This window comes from Schistocerca serialis, chromosome 3 (genome assembly GCF_023864345.2).
Source record: "Schistocerca serialis cubense isolate TAMUIC-IGC-003099 chromosome 3, iqSchSeri2.2, whole genome shotgun sequence".
In the NCBI taxonomy this organism is placed as follows: domain Eukaryota; kingdom Metazoa; phylum Arthropoda; class Insecta; order Orthoptera; family Acrididae; genus Schistocerca; species Schistocerca serialis.
In genome coordinates, this window is record NC_064640.1 from 163407816 (window position 1) to 163429118 (window position 21303).

At 43.2% G+C, this 21303-nt stretch overlaps 1 protein-coding gene across 3 annotated transcripts in view; it reads left to right on the forward strand.

The window, feature by feature from the left end:
* Nucleotides 1–21303, forward strand: part of LOC126471556 (glutamate [NMDA] receptor subunit 1) — a 524350-nt gene that overhangs the window by 437900 nt on the left and 65147 nt on the right. For all 3 annotated transcript variants that reach the window (XM_050099783.1, XM_050099785.1, XM_050099784.1), the window contains 3 exons: nt 16027–16184; nt 16269–16503; nt 17472–17620. In XM_050099783.1, coding sequence (XP_049955740.1) covers nt 16027–16184; nt 16269–16503; nt 17472–17620 — 542 coding nt within the window. The remainder of the gene's footprint in view (nt 1–16026; nt 16185–16268; nt 16504–17471; nt 17621–21303) is intronic.

Below are 21303 nucleotides of genomic sequence, written 5' to 3' on the forward strand. Positions count from 1 at the left end.
ACAAAGCAGGTAGTAGTAACACCATCTACATTCTTTGTGTAAGGAACGATTGTGTTTCACATTCAGAAATTATATCTGAATGTTAGTTTTTGTGAGATGCTCGTATTACGTCTCATGTAAGAAAACGAAACGTCTACCAGCAAGTGTCAGAATCATCGCCTGTCAAGACTATGAATCATCATTCTGTGATACTGTTGCTTATGTTAGTTGCGAACCCAAGACTGTTATACAAACATCGAATCAGTGGGTACTATGGCCCATACAAGATATTAATGGCCGAACGCAACTAACACTTGAAAGGACAAGCATATTGTTCACAAGGGCATGTAGGGTCGTGTAGCCATGCCACCTACCTCGGGTCAGGAGATGGACTTGTTTGCAGCAAGACAAGTATTCACACTGACAGTGCGACGACTCTGTTGGGGCCGGCCGCGGTGGTCTGGCGGTTCTAGGCGCTCAGTCAGGAACCGCGGGACTGCTACGGTCGCAGGTTTGAATCCTGCCTCGGGCATGGATGTGTGTGATGTCCTTAGGTTAGTTAGGTTTAAGTAGTTCTAAGTTCTAGGGGACTGATGACCACAGATGTTAAGTCCCATACTGCTCAGAGCCATTTGAACCATTTTTTTTTTTGACTCTGTTGGACGTCGGACTGTCAGCACAGCGACTATTGTTGTGCCTTTACTTGACGTGGCACCAGAGGCAGGTATTCCAACAGTGATGCACCCAATAACAAAACTGGGCTCAGAAGTGGCACCACGTTATCTTTTGAAGTACATGAACATTGTCCGATTGCGTTCATCATCGTCACATGGGCCCACAGACTGTGAAATTGGGTATACGACATGAGCACCTCTGGTCCGCATAGCTGGTAATTTGGGCAGCACCTGTTACATTTTTCAAGCTGTCTTCAGGATTATCATGATGTTATCTTCCAACAAGGTAACACAAGACCGCACGTTGCCTGTGGCGTCCTAATATATCTCGATACAGAGGATGCTCGGCAGTTGTTCTGGTCAGAATGTGATCCCAAAGTGTCGTCTACTGAAAACATCTAATCGTATGGGGGTAAGTCAATTATTATCCGCAATTTAGTTATATTTTTGTTTATTTTGGTAGTACTGTTGTTTTACATTGATGACGCATGCTTTGTTTATTTGTTGTTATATATTTGCAATTTTCAAGCTGCTAGGATAGTTTCGTTATCCTGCCGTGCTGTTAATCATGGGTACTCCGCTGTCTATTTACACCAAAGAAGAGCAACCTTCAGTGATCCGTTTTTTTGTTGTCGGAAGGCGTATCAGGGGCCGAAATTCATCGAAGACTTTCGGTACAGTGTTTTGCCACAACGGAGTGTCTACGAATGGATTAAAAAATTCCAAAACGGTCGCACAAGTGTTACGCACGATGAAGGTGCCGGACGACCGTTTACCGCCACAAATGAAGAAACCATTGAGCGTTCACGTGAAATGATTCTCTTAGACAGACGAATGACTATTGGCAAAGTGGCACATCGTCAGCAAATTAGTCACCGTTCTGACTACAAAATCATCCACAACGCACATGGGTTTCATAAAGTTTGTGCAAGATGGATCCCAAATCAAATCACACAGCTGCATAAACAAAGGCGCTTGGACATCTGCAAAAAACATTTGAATCGCTATGATAACGAAGGTGGCAACTTCTTAGACAGGCTCATTACTGGTGACGAAACATGGATCCATCATTACGAGCCGCAGAGTAAACGGCAGAGTATGGAATGGAAACATTCAAATTCGCCATGCAAGAAAAAGTTCAAGACCTAACCGTCCACAGGATAACTGATGCTTACGGTTTTTTGGGACGCATAAGGTCCAGTACTGGAACATATGGGGAAAGGGGCACAGCAATAAACAGTGTACCTTACAGTGAGATGCTTACTGTCAGGCTGATGCTTGCATTTCGAAGCAAATGCCGAGGATTGCTGTCGAAAGGTGTTGTGTTGTTGCACGACAATGCCCGTCAGGATACTGCTGCGCACACTGCTGAAACGCTCCAGAAACTCAAATTTGAAGCACTGGATCAGCCTCCGTATAGTCCCGATCTTGCCCCTTCTGACTACCACTTGTTTGGTCCACTCAAACAGGCATTAAGGGGCCATCGATTTGCCTCAGACGAAGCAGTGAAAGAAGTGGTGCATTCCTGGCTCGCAGCTCAACCGAGAACCTTCTTTTATGAGGGCGTCAGGAAGATTGTACAACGATGGACCAAGTGCACTGAAACGCAAGAAGACTACGTCGAAAAATGATGTTCTTGTAAGTTTCCTATTTGATTACAATAAAATTTTATAACTACTTTCCGGATAATAATTGACTTACCCTCGTATGTTCCTGAAAGACTCACAAGCCACCGTAAGTCAGCCATTAAGTTTGATGAACACTGATACAGAACAGCGTTTCCATTTTAGGTGTAGTACGGTAAGTAAAACGTCGTTATTTGCTATCCTTTCTGGTGTTGTAATTTTAGTGGCTAGCAGTGTATCTCAGGCGCAAAGGTCAGTGATGACGATCTATTAAGAGGCTAAAGGATTCTGTCTCCATTGCGGTACTTCAGTCTGGAACCGCGCGACCGCTACGGTCGCAGGTTCGAATCCTGCCTCGGGCATGGATGTGTGTGATGTCCTTAGGTCAGTTAGGTTGAAGTCGTTCTAAGTTCTAGGGGACTGATGACCTTAGCTGTTAAGTACCATAATGCTCAGAGCCATTTGAACCATTGCGGTGCTCTTGCCCACAAGAGCAAATGCGCGCTCAATGTCACAGCCGTGCAAACAACAGCATCATTGATCATAGAGTAGTGGAGGAAGGCCTTACTGAAAGCGTAGGTGGCAGTACGTAACTTGGCACTCAGAGGGCATATGTCAAGTTGCCTATCCTAACATGGACATCCGCAGAAATTTATAGAAGAGGGGAAAACATTCTAATATTTTATGCTTTGATATAATTGATTCAGCCAATTGATAGATGTGTTCTGCTCCAAGAATTAAATTTGACTATAACTATAATAAACGTATTGAGCTCCAAAGATCAATTGTTATCACTAATAGATTTTTAAGCTAAATTATTTCGATACCCAAAAATAAGCATCTTTTTAGTAAATGTAAAGCACATCATTTTATAGTATTGCCTTTTTTTTTTTTTTTTTTTTTTTTTAATGGCCTGAAATTACATCTCCATGCGATTCAATCAAGCATATCAAACGAGCTACGAAACAAAGACAGAAAATATTCGCAAAATGTTTTTACATCCACATACAAATCGCCTGTGTGTTAGGACGACATTGGAATATAACAATCAGAAATAAAGGAGTCGGAACAGCAGAGAAATGCTTGCTGGACATCTATAAAAATAGCCAGCAAGAAATGCCATTGAGCAATACTCTCAATAGTGGAGAAACGAGGTATACTCTCTCAAATATCTTTTATACAACTTTTATATATCTGCCTGTACTGAAAGACAGCTGCGAAGGAAACAGTACAATTATATGTGAACACCCGGACAAGGAGGCAATCCGAAATTATGCAGTGATTACTGAAATCAAGTGTTTCTCGTCGCACTCGGCAGTGCTGAATCTGCAGTTTTGTAATATCGCAGACAATTATTTCTAGAAATGCGTAAGAATTCTGTAATTAATTGAAGATCTGCACCCCAGGGGTAAGTTCCCCTTCTTGCAGACGGCTATATATCCTGCCGAACAGCATTTCCCGGGATGTCTTGTGTCGACAGTGAAACACTATAGTAGCTGTTTGTCTGGGGATGTTATTCTAGATTTGGATCATTCGTTTCAGCGAATGGAAAAATTTGCATAAGGTCATAAGGTTTCAGGAAATTATTAACGTCTTGTAATGTGCATGCACAATCACTATAAATTACTCAAATGACGTCATTTCCGTTTTTGACTAAGTATTTCTCTTGTGTTATTGCAATTTTGCCTTATGTGCCATTCTCAGGCACTATAAAAACAGTTACATCCAAACGCAAAAATGATATTGTTTAAAACATTTTAGAAAATCATTTTACATAATAGCCTGTTTATGCATTATGCCAACAGCTTCAGTGATTGCATTATTTGGCTCAAGGCTGATGTACAGTTGTGGGAAACTCCTAGATGAGTGTAGGAAGGTTGCACTAGACACTTCTTCATGGCTTGAAGAAATGAAACCCCACCACCACAAAAAAAAAATAATAATAATAATAATTTTCGTAAAATCACTTACACATTTATATACTGGCATATCATTTTTCCAATTTCCCAACTAGATTATGGAGGATAAAATAGGTCTAAAACTAAGAGTCTCAAAATTGGCATAGCATTTTAGAAATGACTTTTCATACATGATACTTTTCTGTTGCTGGGGTGAGGGCCTATCTGTGTGGATAGGACTGAGACCTGACTGCTTGCAGAGAACATTTCAGCTAGGAAAAGGCACCCAATCACAATGTCGCTGCAGCTACTTACAGAGTTTGTGAGTCCACATAACAACTGGCAAGCTATGAGAAGTTAAGTAACACAAGGCAGAAATGGAAAAACTGTTCACTAAGAGCATGATATTGCCAATAGATATTCAGACTTACCGAACGTTGGCCAAAACGACTAGGGGCTTGGTAACAAGTTGGATTACACAACACCACAAGAAAAAATGAAAACTTGCCATGCAAGGCAGTCTAGGGGGAGCATAAAGTCCAAAACTGCATAGAGACATCCACATGGGTAAATACAACACACGAATGGTGTGGGTGGCTGATGACTGATCACACAGAAAGGGCACATGACACTCGGCCCAATGATAAGGTGAGGTCCACGGTGGTTGAACTCAGCATTAGAACCATCCTGCCAAGCTTACTACTACCAGCAGGTAAAAACTTCTGTCAGCATGGTTGTAATACTGCACATTACATACACTCCCAAAGGACGTTATCCACACTATTTCACAATGATTACCACACTAACTCATCTGCCTCCATTGCGATGTCCTTTAGTGGAGATACTAAATGCCTCCCCCCTCAAATCAAATGGCTCTGAGCACTATGGAACTTAACATCTATGGTCATCAGTCCCCTAGAACTTAGAACTACTTAAACCTAACTAACCTAAGGACATCACACCCAGTCATCACGAGACAGAGAAAATCCCTGACCCCGCTGGGAATCGAACCCGGGAACCCGGGCGCGGGAAGCGAGAATGCTACCGCTCGACCACGAGCTGCGGACGCCGCCCCCCTCACTAGGCCATGTAGAGCTGAAAATGGCCAGGCTTGGGCTACGTCCTCTGGCACAGAACCAGAGAAAGTGTTGGGGTCCAGGCAGTGGACTGATCTCCAGAGGAGATAATGACAATGCTACTGGCTCCATTAGAGGGGCAAAAGGATGCAGAGGCAGAGGCAATAATCAGTCAACCAGCTGTAGTGAAGGTGATGCCAAAGCCACTGGCAGGGGGGTAGGGGGAGAGGAGGAGGAGGAGAAGGAGGAGGAGGGCAGGTCAAGTCCATGGGCTCCAGATCTGTAGGCAAGGGAGTGTGTCTCACTTTGGTCCAAGGTAGCAGGCAAAATGGGGAGGTCAACAACATGGTAGGAAACTGCTGCAAGTGGGAGTCCACACCTGGAACAACTTCACAACAAACCCTGCTGCTGGCTGACTGGAAGACTGTGGTGGTAATGACCCAACAGGGTAACTGATTTGGATGATGGGTCAGCTGCCCCCAGCTGACATCCACCAGAGACAACTGACCACCTTTGCAGCCCACCATGTCTGCCCTGCTGCTGGCCAAAAGACCGGGGCCAAACTGCAGTTCCAGGGCGAAAATGGTGCTCTGGGGCAGTGACTTGGGGGCGCAACAAATGAAGAAGACTCCACGACTAGCGCCCATGCCAATGTTCCACTCAACTGCACCCAATGACTGGCGTTGCCCAACATACAGCCAGAAAATTTGACAATGCATCATAGTGTGAACAAGGAGACATGGACTTCTTCATATGGATCTTGAACCTAAGCATGAAGTGCTCCAACTCTGAGCTATGCCAGGTAAAACTGCGTGGTAGCCACATCTTGGATAACATTGTAAATGCAAAAGTCTTCAAACTCCCATGATACGGATTGCTAACTGTTATCAGACACAAGGGTCCTGCGTGTCCCTCAATGGCTAAAATGACTCACAATGCCCACAGTGGCTGTCAATGACGTGGAAGTCAGCTTGGCTATATACAGGAAGTTTGACAAGGCGTTGACCACCAATAACATCGTGCTCCCCAAAACTAGACCCATGAAATCAATGTGCACCCTGCAAGGGGAAAACGGCGTGGTTCTGTTTTGTGAGGACACAATACTGAGGGATGACCACTCAACAGTTGGCAAGCATGAGGACCCCCTGGACAACATATAGGAGAAAAATCATACACTATGCCAGATCTGCACCCAAAAAAGATGCACTCCACTCAATCCACATAGATCACTGAAACAATTTTCTGGAAAAGCGGGTTGGCGGCCATGGTGGTTACAACTTCCAACATCATCAATGGAAAATCCAACAAGGTTTTCTGCAAGGTATCAACCAATATGAACAGGAGAGCCTCCTGCCAATAAACCTCTGGATCAGGCTCCACAGGCAGTCACAATAATGCATCAGCGTTTGCATGCTGGGTGGGAGAGTGGAAATGAAAGTCAGCAATAATTACTGAGAAACATGGTCCATCTCCAAAATTAGTGGGCTGTCTATCTGGGAGCTTGGAATGAGGGCTAGATTAGGAAACCAGCAGCTTTTGAGGAGGAATCTTGCCCATACAAGAAGACATTAAACTTTTGAATTACGAAAACAATAGCCAGCACATGCTTTTCCACCTGTGAATAATTATGCTCCACAGAAAGCGTCATTGATATGTAAGTGATAGGATGTTCAATGTCATCTGGGTTCTGATGGAACAGAACTGTACCATTGCCATACTTCGACTTGCCACAGGCCAGGTTTAAAGGTTTCCTGGCATAAAAGAAGCCATACTGGAAGCAAAGGACAAACACTGCTTGAGGGACTGAAAAGCCCATGGAAAATCCGCTGACCAGACAAACTTAAGACCCTTTTGGTGAAGCTGGTTAAGAGGACGGCAGATGTGTGGGGAATGAACAAAGCATAATATGAAATCTTGCCCAAAAAGACCAGATCTCTTTCAGGTTCCTGGGTGCCGGCTAGTAGATGATGACTTTTATGTGTTCACCTGTAGCAATGAGGCCATCTTTGCCAAATAAACATGCCAAAAAATGCACCTTTTGGAAGGTAAAGAGTGTACTTTTCCAGTCTGAAATGAAGGCCATTTTCCAGAAGGCATTGAAAACCATCTGTAGGTTCTGAAAATGCTCCTCTTGTGTAGAACCCATAACCAGTTATGTAGTTTATTCAACAGGGGATGCCCTGAATCATCTGATCCAAATGTCACTGACAAATTCCTGGCGCAGATGAGATTCCAAAAGCCAAGTAATTAAATTCATGAAGCTCAAAAGGGGTGTTGAGTACAAAGAAAGTCTGAGAAGCTGCATCCAGTGGCAACTGTCGGTATGCATCACTCAAATTGATGTGTGAAAAATACTGAGCCCCTGAAAACTTCACCAACAACTGCTATGGCCATCAAATGGAACACCAATCCCCAACACACTGTGCACTGACCATATGTTTAAAATTGCCGCAAATGTGCATGGTGCCATCAGATGCTGAATCATCACCAAAGCATGGCTCAGTGACATGCTAAAATAGGAGAAATGACTCCCTGATCATGCCAATTCTGCAACTCAGACTCTACCTTGTCATCCATGGAGAAAGGAATGCAATGTGGGCAACAAAATTTAGGTGCCACTGATGGCTTATGAGAAACAAGTTCCTTGAAATTTTCTGTTCAGCCCAAGTTATTCTCAAAGAGCTGGTTGTATGACCATAGTAAGGAGTCCAAATCTAGAAAATGGACTGACTGAGATACTAAATGGACTATGTCAACTATCTGGAAGCCCAAAACAGAAAAAGCATCGAGCCCAAAAACTTTTTCCACCATTGAGGAATTGAGCACTAACAATGTAAGTTGTTGTTCCACTTTCATATAACAGCCAGAAATGGAGAATGCCCCCTCAATTGACTACAATGTTTACTTTAAGAAACAACTTGATGTAGCAGCCATACCATTGGCTAGATGCTCAAGACCCTGTATGTATGTATGTATCTAGGTTAATGAGGATGACCATTGCTCACATGTCTACTTGAAATTCAACCAGTCACATATCCAGTACCAACATAAGCAAATATGCAACGTATGCAGGACGTCAATGAAGGCTGGTAGACAAGTGAAAATGTGAGCTACCGACCACCAATCCCCTGCTCACTGACTGTCGCAAACAGCATAACATCATACCTCACGTGTGGCCTCCACATGACAATGGTTCAAATGGCTCTGAGCATTATGGGACTTAACATCTGAGGTCATCAGTCCCCTAGAACTTAGAACTTCTCAAACCTAACTAACTTAAGGACATCACACACATCCATGCCCAAGGCAGGGTTCAAACCTGCAACCGTAGTGGTCGCGCTGTTCCAGACTGAAGTGCCTAGAACCCCTCGGTCACACCGGCCAGCCCTCCACATGTGGTCAGTCTCATCAGACATCTACCAAAAGGCAAACATGGCAGGATAACTGGCTTTCCCAATGACAGCAATGGAAAGCAACACCAAGGAGATAAAAAATGCTACAAGTGAGAATTATGATGCTGTGATCAATGCAAACCTGCCAAACATGATGAGGGGAAAAATGGGCAGTGCCTTGACATGACTGTTCTGGATGACTTGGTAGAAGGGAAGACCACTTGGGGAACACCACAGGGCACTGGGAGCTGTTTACCATGTACACCTAATTGCACCACCAGTCAATTTTCAGGAAAAAGTCCCTCACTGCTGCTGTAAGCTGACATGATTCTGCAATCTGGGCAATGTGGTCCAAAAAAGGGTCAGACAAGGTTAACACTCCACTTTGAACGTCAGGATGAGGTGTTTACAGGATAAACATGTCCTGAATTGGAGAATCTACGTAGGAGGTAACACATTTGGGACACTCAAAATGACGTTTTTGTGAAGTCCCCTGCAAATCAGCCATCCAGGCTACGTATAAATATGAAACTGGTTAAACTGTAGCTGTGCTGCCACAACATGGATTTGATATCTGAAATACTGCCTAAGCTACCAACAAAGTTCATCAAAAAGGAGTTTCTCAGGCACTGTGAAGGGCTTAGAATTTTCCACAACTTCATATAACCTTACAGTGCTCAGCAATAACAAGGTGGCTTTATTTCCTGGATCGACGAAACTCCTTACTCGGCAGTGCAGCAAGAGCCAGAGTAGGTAACTTTCCCTGCTTTCCATAGGCTCACTGAAACTGACAAATGACATGGGGAATGGCAGCAGTTGGAAAGAAACTGCACAGTGGGAGCCTCATCTACCACCTGCCATCTGCATGGCACAGGTGCAAAGCAGTTCCACATTCTCGTTTGGCAGTGTCTATATCTGCTCATGCTACTGCTACTGCTCCTTCTTCAGTCACAACTGTTCCTTTCAGCAATGCAGAAATACTGGGTGCATGGTGGCCCTAATTAATACTATGAAAATGGAAGGAAAGAAATGGAAGTGTCACACCTGCATGGCATAGGAGCAAACAGTTCCACATTCTGGTTTAGCAGTGTCTGGATCTGCTCAAGGTGCTCCTGTTGCTGCTTCTTCTGCAGTCACAACTTTTTCTTTCAGCATTGCAGAAATACTGGGTGCATAGTGACCCTAAACTAATACTATGAAAAGGAAAGAAAAAATGGGAGAATCACATGCATAAGAACATCCTTAATGCCAATAAACCACACTGTTGGCACAAGGTAATGTGTGGACTGATGGTGACTAGAGAGCAAGACAGGGAACAGAAACCCACAAGAAGAAATGAAACCCCACAATGTGAGTCAATCTGCAGGAAAGCAGAAAGGCCGAAACTGTGTAGAGATATGCACAGGAATAAACACAACACATGGCCAGTGTGAGTGGCTGATGACTGAGCACATGGAAACAGCGTATGGCACAAGATACAAGATTAGGTCTGCAGTGGTTGAACTCAGTGTTAGACTTACCCCACCCAGCTTAGTGGTACCAGCTGGTATGGACTTCCCATCAGTGGGTCTGCACGTACCACATGTTGGGTGCATCCTCCATGGCAGTTGTCCTCACTCTTCCACTGTGATAACCACTCCAACTCATCTCCATTCATTGCAATACCTACTGGTGGGTGTGCTAAAATTGTAAACTGACTGCTAAAAGCAGGCCACCAGTGATGTGTCCACTCTGGAGTTTACCATTGTTCTCAGTTCATGACTGTTTGCCAAAGATGGAGTACTGCTCATTGCAGGAACTTGACAGATGTGCACTCATTGCATTGTGCAACAGGATTCAGTGCCTGGAAAGCCTCATGAATGTAGAGAGAAAAGTTACACTACAGGTCTCATCCTCAATGGAACAAATTTATCATCACAAAGAGAAAATGGGTTGTGCTGAGGACACAGTTTCTCAACAATGAATTGTTTGCTCAGTAGAACTCAATTAGATGGTGTTACCTTGTGTGGTACATGATTCATCAATAAGCACTCTTCATTGAAAAGCACCCTTCAGTGAATACAGTGTGGAAGGTACTGCTGGAGCACCAATAACATCTCTACAATAAACAACATGTGCAAGCATGAACAAATGATTTTGTACTCTAAGTTCAATTCAATTGAAGGATTATCCATCACCGTGATGCAGTGTGAAACTCTCTACAGTTCTTACCAAGATGATGTTTAAAACTGCTATAATATCCAGGTCTGGACTGATGAAAATCAATATGTTGTACTTGTCTCAGATTTTCAGCAATGATTCTCAAGCAACTTGTAAACTGGCACTGAGCAAGATAAATTAATAGGACATTAGTTTTTGGTTGCTTGTTTGAATTGAGCAAGTTAGCTAGTGTTAATTTGTGATATTCTGCCCACAATTGTTAGGACTAATGGTTACCACTTTGAACAGCTGCTATGAACTTAATTTGTTGATTTAATCTGTAAGTCATTTATGTCAATAAAAACCTACCAGTAAGTATTCATTCCTTGTAATAGTTCTTTATTGCAAAATACTCAGTTTGAAATCCTGTGCTGTTTGTATAATTTTGACCGTAAACATTAAGGACACCCTCTAAAAGGCATTACTGAGTTGTTCAGATCTTTTGAAAGTTGTCTTTTGGGAGAGTCTGGTGTGTGTGCCCAGATGAAAATTTTATACACATGGAATTATGGACTTGTAGTACTTTACAGGAGTGACTAGATTCAAAACATGGAATTTTTTTCATCATTTATTATATGCGAACATAAAATAACTTCTGAATAGTGTCATCACAGATTTAGTAAATTTTCGTGTGAGCATTGCAGTTTGTAGACAGTTGATGTTGAATGGAAATTAAAAACTGCTAATATCTCAGGGGTGGTCGTGTCTACAGACACATTCAGTTGACAATACTAATCATTTCAGCAATATGAGGCTGAAATTTCTTTAAAGTACTGCTAGGGAAGTGTTCCATTTCATAAATCTAATAAATTAAGTGAACTCACCAAACAGTGGTGATTCTGAGTCACAGATAGGCATGGTCATGTCTGTGTTTGTGTGTGTGTATGTGTGTGTGTGTGTGTGTGTGTGTGTGTGTGTGTGTGTGTGTGTGTGTGTGTGTTTGCCTATTTCTGATGAAGACCTTGTTGGCCAAAAGTTTACTTTCAAAAAATGGCTCTAAGCACTTCTGAGGTCATCAGTCCCCAAAGCTTACTTTCTGACAGTCTTTTTGTTGTGCCTATCTGCAACTCAGCATCTCCACTATATGGTGAGTAGCAACTATGCTTTTCATAATATTGTCATATTCCACCTTGATTTTCCATTGTTTAAATTAAGTCAACACTCTTTATGAAATACACTGAAGTGCCAAAGAAATTAGTGTAGGCACGTGTATTCAAATACAGAGATATGTAAATAAGCAGAATATGGCACTGTGGTTGGCAATGCCTATACAAGACAACAAGTGTCTGGCACAGCTGTTAGATTGGTTACTGCTGTTACAATGGCAAGTTATCAAGATTTAAATGAGTTTTAACATGGTGTTGTAGTCAGCGCATGAGTAATGGGACACAGCATCTCCGAGGTAGTGATGAAATGGGGACTTTCTCGTATGACTGTTTGACGATTATACCATGAATATGAGGAATCCAGTAAAATATCTAACCTCTGACATCGCTGTGGCCAAAAAAGGATCCTGTAAGATTGGGACCAATGACATCTGAAGGGAATCATTCAATGTGACAGAAGTGCAGCCCTTCCACAAATTGCTGCAGATTTCAGTGCTAGTCCATCAACAAGTATCAGTGTGTGAACCATTCAATGAAACATCATCAATATGGGCTTTCAGAGACAAAGGCCCACTCACATACCCTTCATGACTCCACAACATGAACTTTTTCACCTCACCTGGGCCCATCATTGCTGACATTGGACTGTTGGTGACTGGAAACATGTTGCCTGTTTGATAAGTCTTATTTCAAATAGTGTTGATCAGATGGATGTGTACAGGTATTGAGACACTCTCATGAATCTGTGGACCCTGCATGTCAGCAGGGGACTGTTCAAGCCAGTGGAGGCTCTGTGATGGTGTGGGGCACGTGCAGTTGGAGTGATATGGGACCCCTGATACATCTAGGTGACTGGTGACACATACATAAGTATCCTGTCTGATCACCTGCATCCATTCATAACCATTGTGCATTCTGACGGACTAGGGCAATTTCAGCAGGACAATGTGACACCCCACATGTCCAAAACTGCTACAGAGTGGCTCAAGGAACACTCTTATGAGTTTAAACACTTCCGCTGGTCACAAAACTCCCCAAACGTAAACATTATTGAGAATATCTGGGATGCCTTACAATATGCTGTTCAGAAGAGATCTCCAACCCCTTGTACTCTTATGGATTTATGGTCAACCCTGCAGGAGTCATGGTGTGAATTCCCTCCAGGACTACCTCAGACATTAGTGGAGTCCATGCCACATCATGTTGCGGCACTTCTTTGTGCTCGCGTGGGCCCTACACGATATTGGACAGGTATACCAGTTTCTTTGGCTCTTCAGTATAGTTTCACTTACTGTAACTTAATTTCAATCTGTCTTCATTCTACTTAACTTGAACAAACTACACTTATTGGCTGATAGTGATTTACATGGAGTGTATCACCACATTATGCAGTTTCCTTTAGACACATTCCAATCAATAGGTTACACATTAGCCCTAAATAGACAGCAGTGGAAAACTTGCTTTCCCTATTAGCTTCAGAATTTTGTGCATGGTCCCCACAAAACAATGGAAATGAGAGGAAGTCATGGTGATATATGACACTGAGTGAGATGGCACAGGCAGTTAGCACAGTGGAGTTGCATTCAAGGGGACGATGGTTCAAATCTGCATCCGGGCCATCCAGATTCAGGTTTTCAATGATTTCCCTAAATCACTTCAGACAAATACTAAAAACTGTTCAAAGGTGTGTGAATTCCTAAGGGACCAAACTGTTGAGGTCATTGGTACCTAGACTTACACACTACTTAAGCCAACTCAAACTAACTTTTGCTAAGAACAACACACACATCCATGCCCAAGAGAAGACTCGAACCTCTGGTGGGAGGGGCTGCGCAATTCGTGACATGGCGCCTCAAACCATGCGGCCTCCCTGCACAGCCCAGGACAGTTCCTTTGAGAGGGCATGACTGATTTTCCTCCCCACCCTTGAAACAATCTGAGCTTGTGTTCCATCTCTAATGACCTACATAACAACGGGATGTCTTCCTTTCTTACTTTTCATGATCTATGGCCACTCAACAGCTGCCCATCACTCACAGAGACTGTGAGTGTCTATGGGGTATCCTTAAACTACTCTGACACAGCTGAGGAACACCTGAATGAGTGCTCTGTGTAAGGAGAATGTATAGATCTCCAGTGGTATTGTACAGCTAAACAAACAGATTCATATGGCATTCTGGCAGACCATTGTAACATTTGTCTGTGGCATACAATGACAGATGCACCCAGTGGTCCAATTCCTCATACATAAATCTTCCATCAATGTGTAACAACATGTACTTCAAATCATCAGGAGTTGCATTCCAAGTTTCAAGTGTCCAGTCATGGTGGTGCTGCAGCATGCTAATTTATGTGCCTTGTAAGATGAAGTTACCAGAGGTACTAGGTAGGGCTGTGGTGTCTGTACCTCACAGTGGTATCATCCTGAATGGTACAGCTATTGTCTAGCTTTGGATTGCTGAGTGACCTTTTTCAACTCGGCCTGCTGTACCTTGGACTTACAGTCTGTTGTTACAGTCTTGGTGGCCGTTGGCAAGAACCCTTGTCTGCGTATTGTTGACTGCAGGAGACTCGCTGTAAATCCTCAGTGTCCTGTGAAATGCCCAAACACCCTAATGATGTCACAGACAGTGTGTGTGTGTGTGTGTGTGTGTGTGTGTGTGTGTGTGTGTGTGTGGTGGTGGTGGGTGGGTCTGTTGGTGGATGGGTGGATGTGTAATGTCTTTTCCTGGTACTGTCAAACAGCTCTATTCTCTCATCTCGTCCATCTCATATGTACTTGTCACAGATACATGCTGTGTGACATCTCTCACTGACAAGGCTGCCAGTTGAAATACTCATATGGTATTTATTTGTGACTGATATTCACCAATCTGATGAACCGCTCTCTCATTGTCAATGCCAAGAATTCCTAATTTCTTACCATACAAGTACAACATGGGTATTACTTTGACAACTGCTTACACAGATATACTAAGGGATAATTAAAGTCTATGTTTATCATTACTACTAAACAAGTGTCATTTGTCAATGGAACCTTTGAGTTATTTATATTTTAGTTACAAAAATTCCAAGAACCCAAAGTTCAGAAAACAGGCAAGAAGCAGTTCTCTTCATCCAACACACATCTCATATAATTAACACAATGCTAAAACCAAGCAAATTTGGGCTGATACATATTGATATTGATTGTCATTTTTCCTGCGTACCATCTGCATAAGGAATAAAAGGGAAGAGAGGGGGGGGGGGGGGGGGGGGGGAATTACACTGATACAATTTGTACCTTATGCCATACACCATACAGTGACTTGCAGAGTTCAGATTTAAATGATGCAGGTGAACATGTAGATTTGCAATTTCCACCCATAAAAACATTCTAACATAACTAATTGTGGGCTATAACCAGGGCTCTGGTACCAAAAGTCAGAGCTAAATAATTTTATGCTCACAAAATGCAGAAGTAATATGATGTCCTCTGTACCTCATTTTTTCTCTTGTCACTGCAGTCTAACTTACAGTTTCATCTTCTCCAAGGTACTCACTGAACATAGTTACACTCTATTAATAGCTATTGTTGTGAAAAATAAGTATCTTCAATTCTCTGTAGAAAGTTAGAAGCTAAACATTCTGAAAGTAAAAACTTTCTGGCACATTAAAACTGTGTGCCAGACCGAGACTCGAACTCAGGACCTTTGCCTTTCGCGGGCAAGTGCTCTACTGACTGAGCTACCCAAGCACGACTCATGCCCCGTCCTCACAGTTTTAATTCCGCCAGTTCCTGCTGTGAGGACAGGCCATGAGTCGTGCTTGGGTAGCTCAGTCGGTAGAGCACTTGCCTGCGAAAGGCAAAGGTCCCGAGTTCGAGTCTCGGTCCAGCACGCAGTTTTAATCTGCCAGGAACTTTCATATCAGCACACACTCCGCTGTAGAGTGAAAATTTCATTCTAGATTCTGAAAGTAGTTACAAAATGTTAATTCTTTCTTGTCATGACTGAAGATTATGTCTTTTCTTAAACTGATATTCTTAACACCCCTACCACAAAAAAATTGTTTTCTCAAATTTTTTCCCTTCTGCAGCTGGGGGAAAGAAAGAATGGACAGGACTTATTGGAGAATTGGTAAATGACAGGGCAGACATGATTGTTGCACCACTCACCATAAATCCAGAGAGAGCAGAATTCATTGAATTCAGCAAGCCTTTCAAATACCAAGGAATAACAATTCTTGAAAAAAAGGTAGAAAATATCATTAAATGAGTGAATTATGTAGTACACTAGTTAAAATAAATGCTATTCTACCTATATATCTCAACTTTGCAGCCTTCCCGCTCCTCAACACTTGTTTCATTTCTACAACCATTCAGTAATACCTTGTGGATCTTAGTTATGGTATCAGTGCATGTAGTTGCTTTGGTACTCTATCTCCTGGATCGTTTCTCACCTTTTGGCCGCTTCAAGCTAGCTAACAATGATGGAACTGAGGAGGATGCTCTAAACTTGTCCAGTGCAATATGGTTTGCCTGGGGAGTGTTGCTGAATAGTGGAATTGGTGAAGGTAAGAGGCTGCACTTTTCTTTATTTGCTAATTAACTAAATTATTCCAGTTAAACTAAGTGACCAACAACTTGAAAAAATTGAATATGTCAGCACCACTTCGCAATAATTCCACTTCCTGCACAGTTTACTTACCACTAAGATGCAATGTATCAGTTCATCAGTCATACGTTGCCCAGCTGGCAGCTGGATAAATGACTTCATGCAGTTCTACAGTGCTGCTTATTGCAAATCGTTCCTCCTGACTGAACATGAGGTAGTCAGTTACCAATTTCACCACCAGTGTCCATACACACACACATGCACATATATACAGCCTCTGTAAAATTTTAGAAAATTACTGAAATATTGCATAGCCACGATACATCTGATGTGAAGCTTTTAAAAATTCTGGTAGGACATGATATTATATCTGCAATGTCTCCTGAAGATCCACCATCACCTGCTATCAAGTTTATATGTTATTATTATATCAGACACAACCACTCTAAATGGACACTGGTTCTGCCTACATTTGTTAAAGGTACAGCATTTCGATAAAAACGTGATGTTAAGTAGTCACTTGTCAAAAGTGATCATGGCAAAAAAATTGTCATGTGACTGGAATGCTATTTAATTGCTATATACTTCTACAGTTGCATAATGGCCTTGTGTATTACATTAGTCGTGGACAAAACAATTACTGCTATAAGTAAAATAGTAATAAAACCATTGACATACAAGACTACACATAAGAATAATAATGTATTCAGTAATGGCTCATTTCATAATAGAAGAGAGTAATGGAGAGTCAGTGTTATGAAACATTAGGAGAAGACTGCATATTGCACATTTGGAAACAAAAATAACATTCACAAGTTATTTCCAACTGATATTCCTCAGAAGGTTCCCATAGCTACTGTGACTAATAAAACACATGAAAAATTGAAACCTAATACAACTACACTTTTTGTTTTCTGTTAATACTAGGTACACCCAGAAGTTTCTCAGCACGTGTCCTTGGCATGGTATGGGCTGGTTTTGCTATGATAATTGTTGCCTCGTACACTGCCAATCTGGCTGCCTTCCTAGTGTTAGAAAGACCTAAAACAAAGCTTACAGGAATAAATGATGCAAGGGTATGTATGACATTCTCTGACTGCACAGAGTTTCTATAATTTACTCTCTTATGTAGTATTTTCATTTTATCGTTGTGTTCCTCATCCATTTGCATATCATGTTTCATATACGAAGGCAAATTAGAAAGTGTTTGCACCTATTTTTTTAGCCAAATTATGACTATAAATGTGAAGTCAACACATCCATTCCCAGTGTTGGACATTTCTTGGTTCACACTGGCCTTATCTGCAAGTAGCTCTAGCACACGGCACTGGTGTCAGTTGTTAAAGGTGGCCTTTGTGCTTCACACATCCATGGCATTAGAGCCACAAAGTGTGATTCATTTTCTATAGAGCAATAGACAAACACCCATTGAGATCTACAGGAAAATGCAGCCCACATAAGGGGAAAACTGTCTCATTTTGAGAACTGTGAGGTATTGGTCATGTGAGTTTGACATAATCCATGAAGTCTTGCATTACAATGAGTAGTCAGGAAGGCTGTGTTTGTCACTTACTAATGACAACATTTCCCACATAGATCCAATGGTGAAATCATATTGGCTTAGGAACATCATGGCCATTTTGTAGGAGCTTGTCATATCAAATGGGAGTACTTATGACATCGCTGATGAGTCCTTATGGTACCAGAAGTTTTCATGTTGGTGGGTGCCTAAGCACTTGGATGACATAATGAAAGGTAAGAAAATTATGTCTTCACAGAATCATCTGGATCAGTACTCCAAGGAGGATGAAGGTTTCCTGGACTGCATTGTTACTGGCGACGAAACATGGATATTGCATTTCACACCAGAATCCAAACAGCAGAAACATAGGCAGAGTATAGTGTGGAAGCATTCAGGTTCACCTGTGACAAAAAGGTCCATTCAGTGCCGCCTGTTGGGAAAGTGGGATAGCCATGGACCACTCCTACTGGATTTCATGCCACAAGGTGCAACCATCAATGCCGACAGCTACTGTTCCACACTGTCGTGTCTGAGGGCTGTCATCAGGCAAAAGCATCAAGGGCGTCTTGATGTGGACAACTGATTTTGCTCCATGATAATGTGAGACCACATGTAGCAATCAGAATTCCTGAAAAGCTCTGGGCATTTCACTGGGAGATTCTGGACCACCAACCATATACACTCCTGGAAATTGAAATAAGAACATCGTGAATTCATTGTCCCAGGAAGGGGAAACTTTATTGGCACATTCCTGGGGTCAGATACATCACATGATCACACTGACAGAACCACAGGCACATAGACACAGGCAACAGGGCATGCACAATGTCGGCACTAGTACAGTGTATATCCACCTTTCGCAGCAATGCAGGCTGCTATTCTCCCATGGAGATGATCGTAGAGATGATGGATGTAGTCCTGTGGAACGGCTTGCCATGCCATTTCCACCTGGCGCCTCAGTTGGACCAGCGTTCGTGCTGGACGTGCAGACCGCGTGAGACGATGCTTCATCCAGTCCCAAACATGCTCAATGGGGGACAGATCCGGAGATCTTGCTGGCCAGGGTAGTTGACTTACACCTTCTAGAGCACGTTGGGTGGCACGGGATACATGCGGACGTGCATTGTCCTGTTGGAACAGCAAGTTCCCTTGCCGGTCTAGGAATGGTAGAACGATGGGTTCGATGACGGTTTGGATGTACCGTGCACTATTCAGTGTCCCCTCGACGATCACCAGTGGTGTACGGCCAGTGTAGGAGATCGCTCCCCACACCATGATGCCGGGTGTTGGCCCTGTGTGCCTCGGTCGTATGCAGTCCTGATTGTGGCGCTCACCTGCACGGCGCCAAACACGCATACGACCATCATTGGCACCAAGGCAGAAGCGACTCTCATCGCTGAAGACGACACGTCTCCATTCGTCCCTCCATTCACGCCTGTCGCGACAGCACTGGAGGCGGGCTGCACGATGTTGGGGCGTGAGCGGAAGACGGCCTAACGGTGTGCGGGACCGTAGCCCAGCTTCATGGAGACGGTTGCGAATGGTCCTCACCGATACCCCAGTAGCAACAGTGTCCCTAATTTGCTGGGAAGTGGCGGTGCGGTCCCCTACGGCACTGCGTAGGATCCTACGGTCTTGGCGTGCATCCGTGCGTCGCTGCGGTCCGGTCCCACGTCGACGGGCACGTGCACCTTCCGCCGACCACTGGCGACAACATCGATGTACTGTGGAAACCTCACGCCCCACGTGTTGAGCAATTCGGCGGTACGTCCACCCGGCCTCCCGCATGCCCACTATACGCCCTCGCTCAAAGTCCGTCAACTGCACATACGGTTCACGTCCACGCTGTCGCGGCATGCTACCAGTGTTAAAGACTGCGATGGAGCTCCGTATGCCACGGCAAACTGGCTGACACTGACAGCGGCGGTGCACAAATGCTGCGCAGCTAGCGCCATTCGACGGCCAACACCGCGGTTCCTGGTGTGTCCGCTGTGCCGTGCGTGTGATCATTGCTTGTACAGCCCTCTCGCAGTGTCCGGAGCAAGTATGGTGGGTCTGACACACCGGTGTCAATGTGTTCTTTTTTCCATTTCCAGGAGTGTAGTTCAGACCTCTTCCCTAGTGATTTCCACGTTTTTGGACTGCTGAAGAAGTTCCTGGCAAGACAGCAATTCACAAATAACAATGAAGGTAAGACAGCAGTCCAACGGTGCTTCCATAGTCAGCCGGATGAATTCTATGACATAGGAATCTCAAATTTAGTGCTGCAATGTGACAAACGTGTGTACTGATGTGGGGACTATGTGGAAAAATAGTGTAAGATATGCAGAATGGGATGTATATTTGTCATTACCTGTGTGTACCTTACTGTGGCTAGTAAAAAATAGGGGCAAAGACTTTCTGATTTGCCCTCATATCTTACCATATCTGAAAACTTCCAGGGATGCTGAGTGAGTCAAAAGTGCAAAGCAAACATTTACTAGATATTGTGATACTAAAGGTGATACATTATAATCTTCCAAAAAATATGATATAATTGGATGGATAAAAAAATGTACTCACCAAACGGTGGCAGAAGAAAACATAAAAATTAAGGACATGTACAAGCTTTTGGAGCTAGTGGCTCCTTCTTCTGGAAGAAGGGTTGAAGGGGAAGGAAGGGGGATAAATAAAAAGGACTGGTGGGGCTTAGGAAGTGGGGAGAGTTATGGGAAAATTAGGAAGAACCCCAGGTCAGGAGAGACTTACCAGACATATTCCTATTACATATGGACCAACTAGCAGCCATGAGTGACCTACAAGTTAACATGATATCTGGATTATGGTGACACTTAGCATTTTCTGTACAACTTCGACAGAAGTTAAAATTGCGCTATGTGCCAGAAAAAAATCTGGCATGATATCCTTTAGACAAATTGTCTTTCATTTACTCATCAGTTACTTAACAGAGTGAGTGCCTTAGAAAATATTGTTGCTCTGCTGGTTATATGTCTCATTTGTGCAGTTTTCATTAGTTTTGAGGATACTATTACTTATTCATGGGAACACTTATCTGTGTGCCACATGAGGTGGTGTACTAGTAACACAGTGGACTCACATTTGGAAGGTTGACAGAACAGGGTTTCAGTTCACCATCCAGCCACCCAAGTATAGGTTTTACATGTTTTCCCTTAGTTGCTCATGACAAATGCCGAGATGATTGGTTTGAAGAGAGCATAGCTGATTTTCTTTCCTATC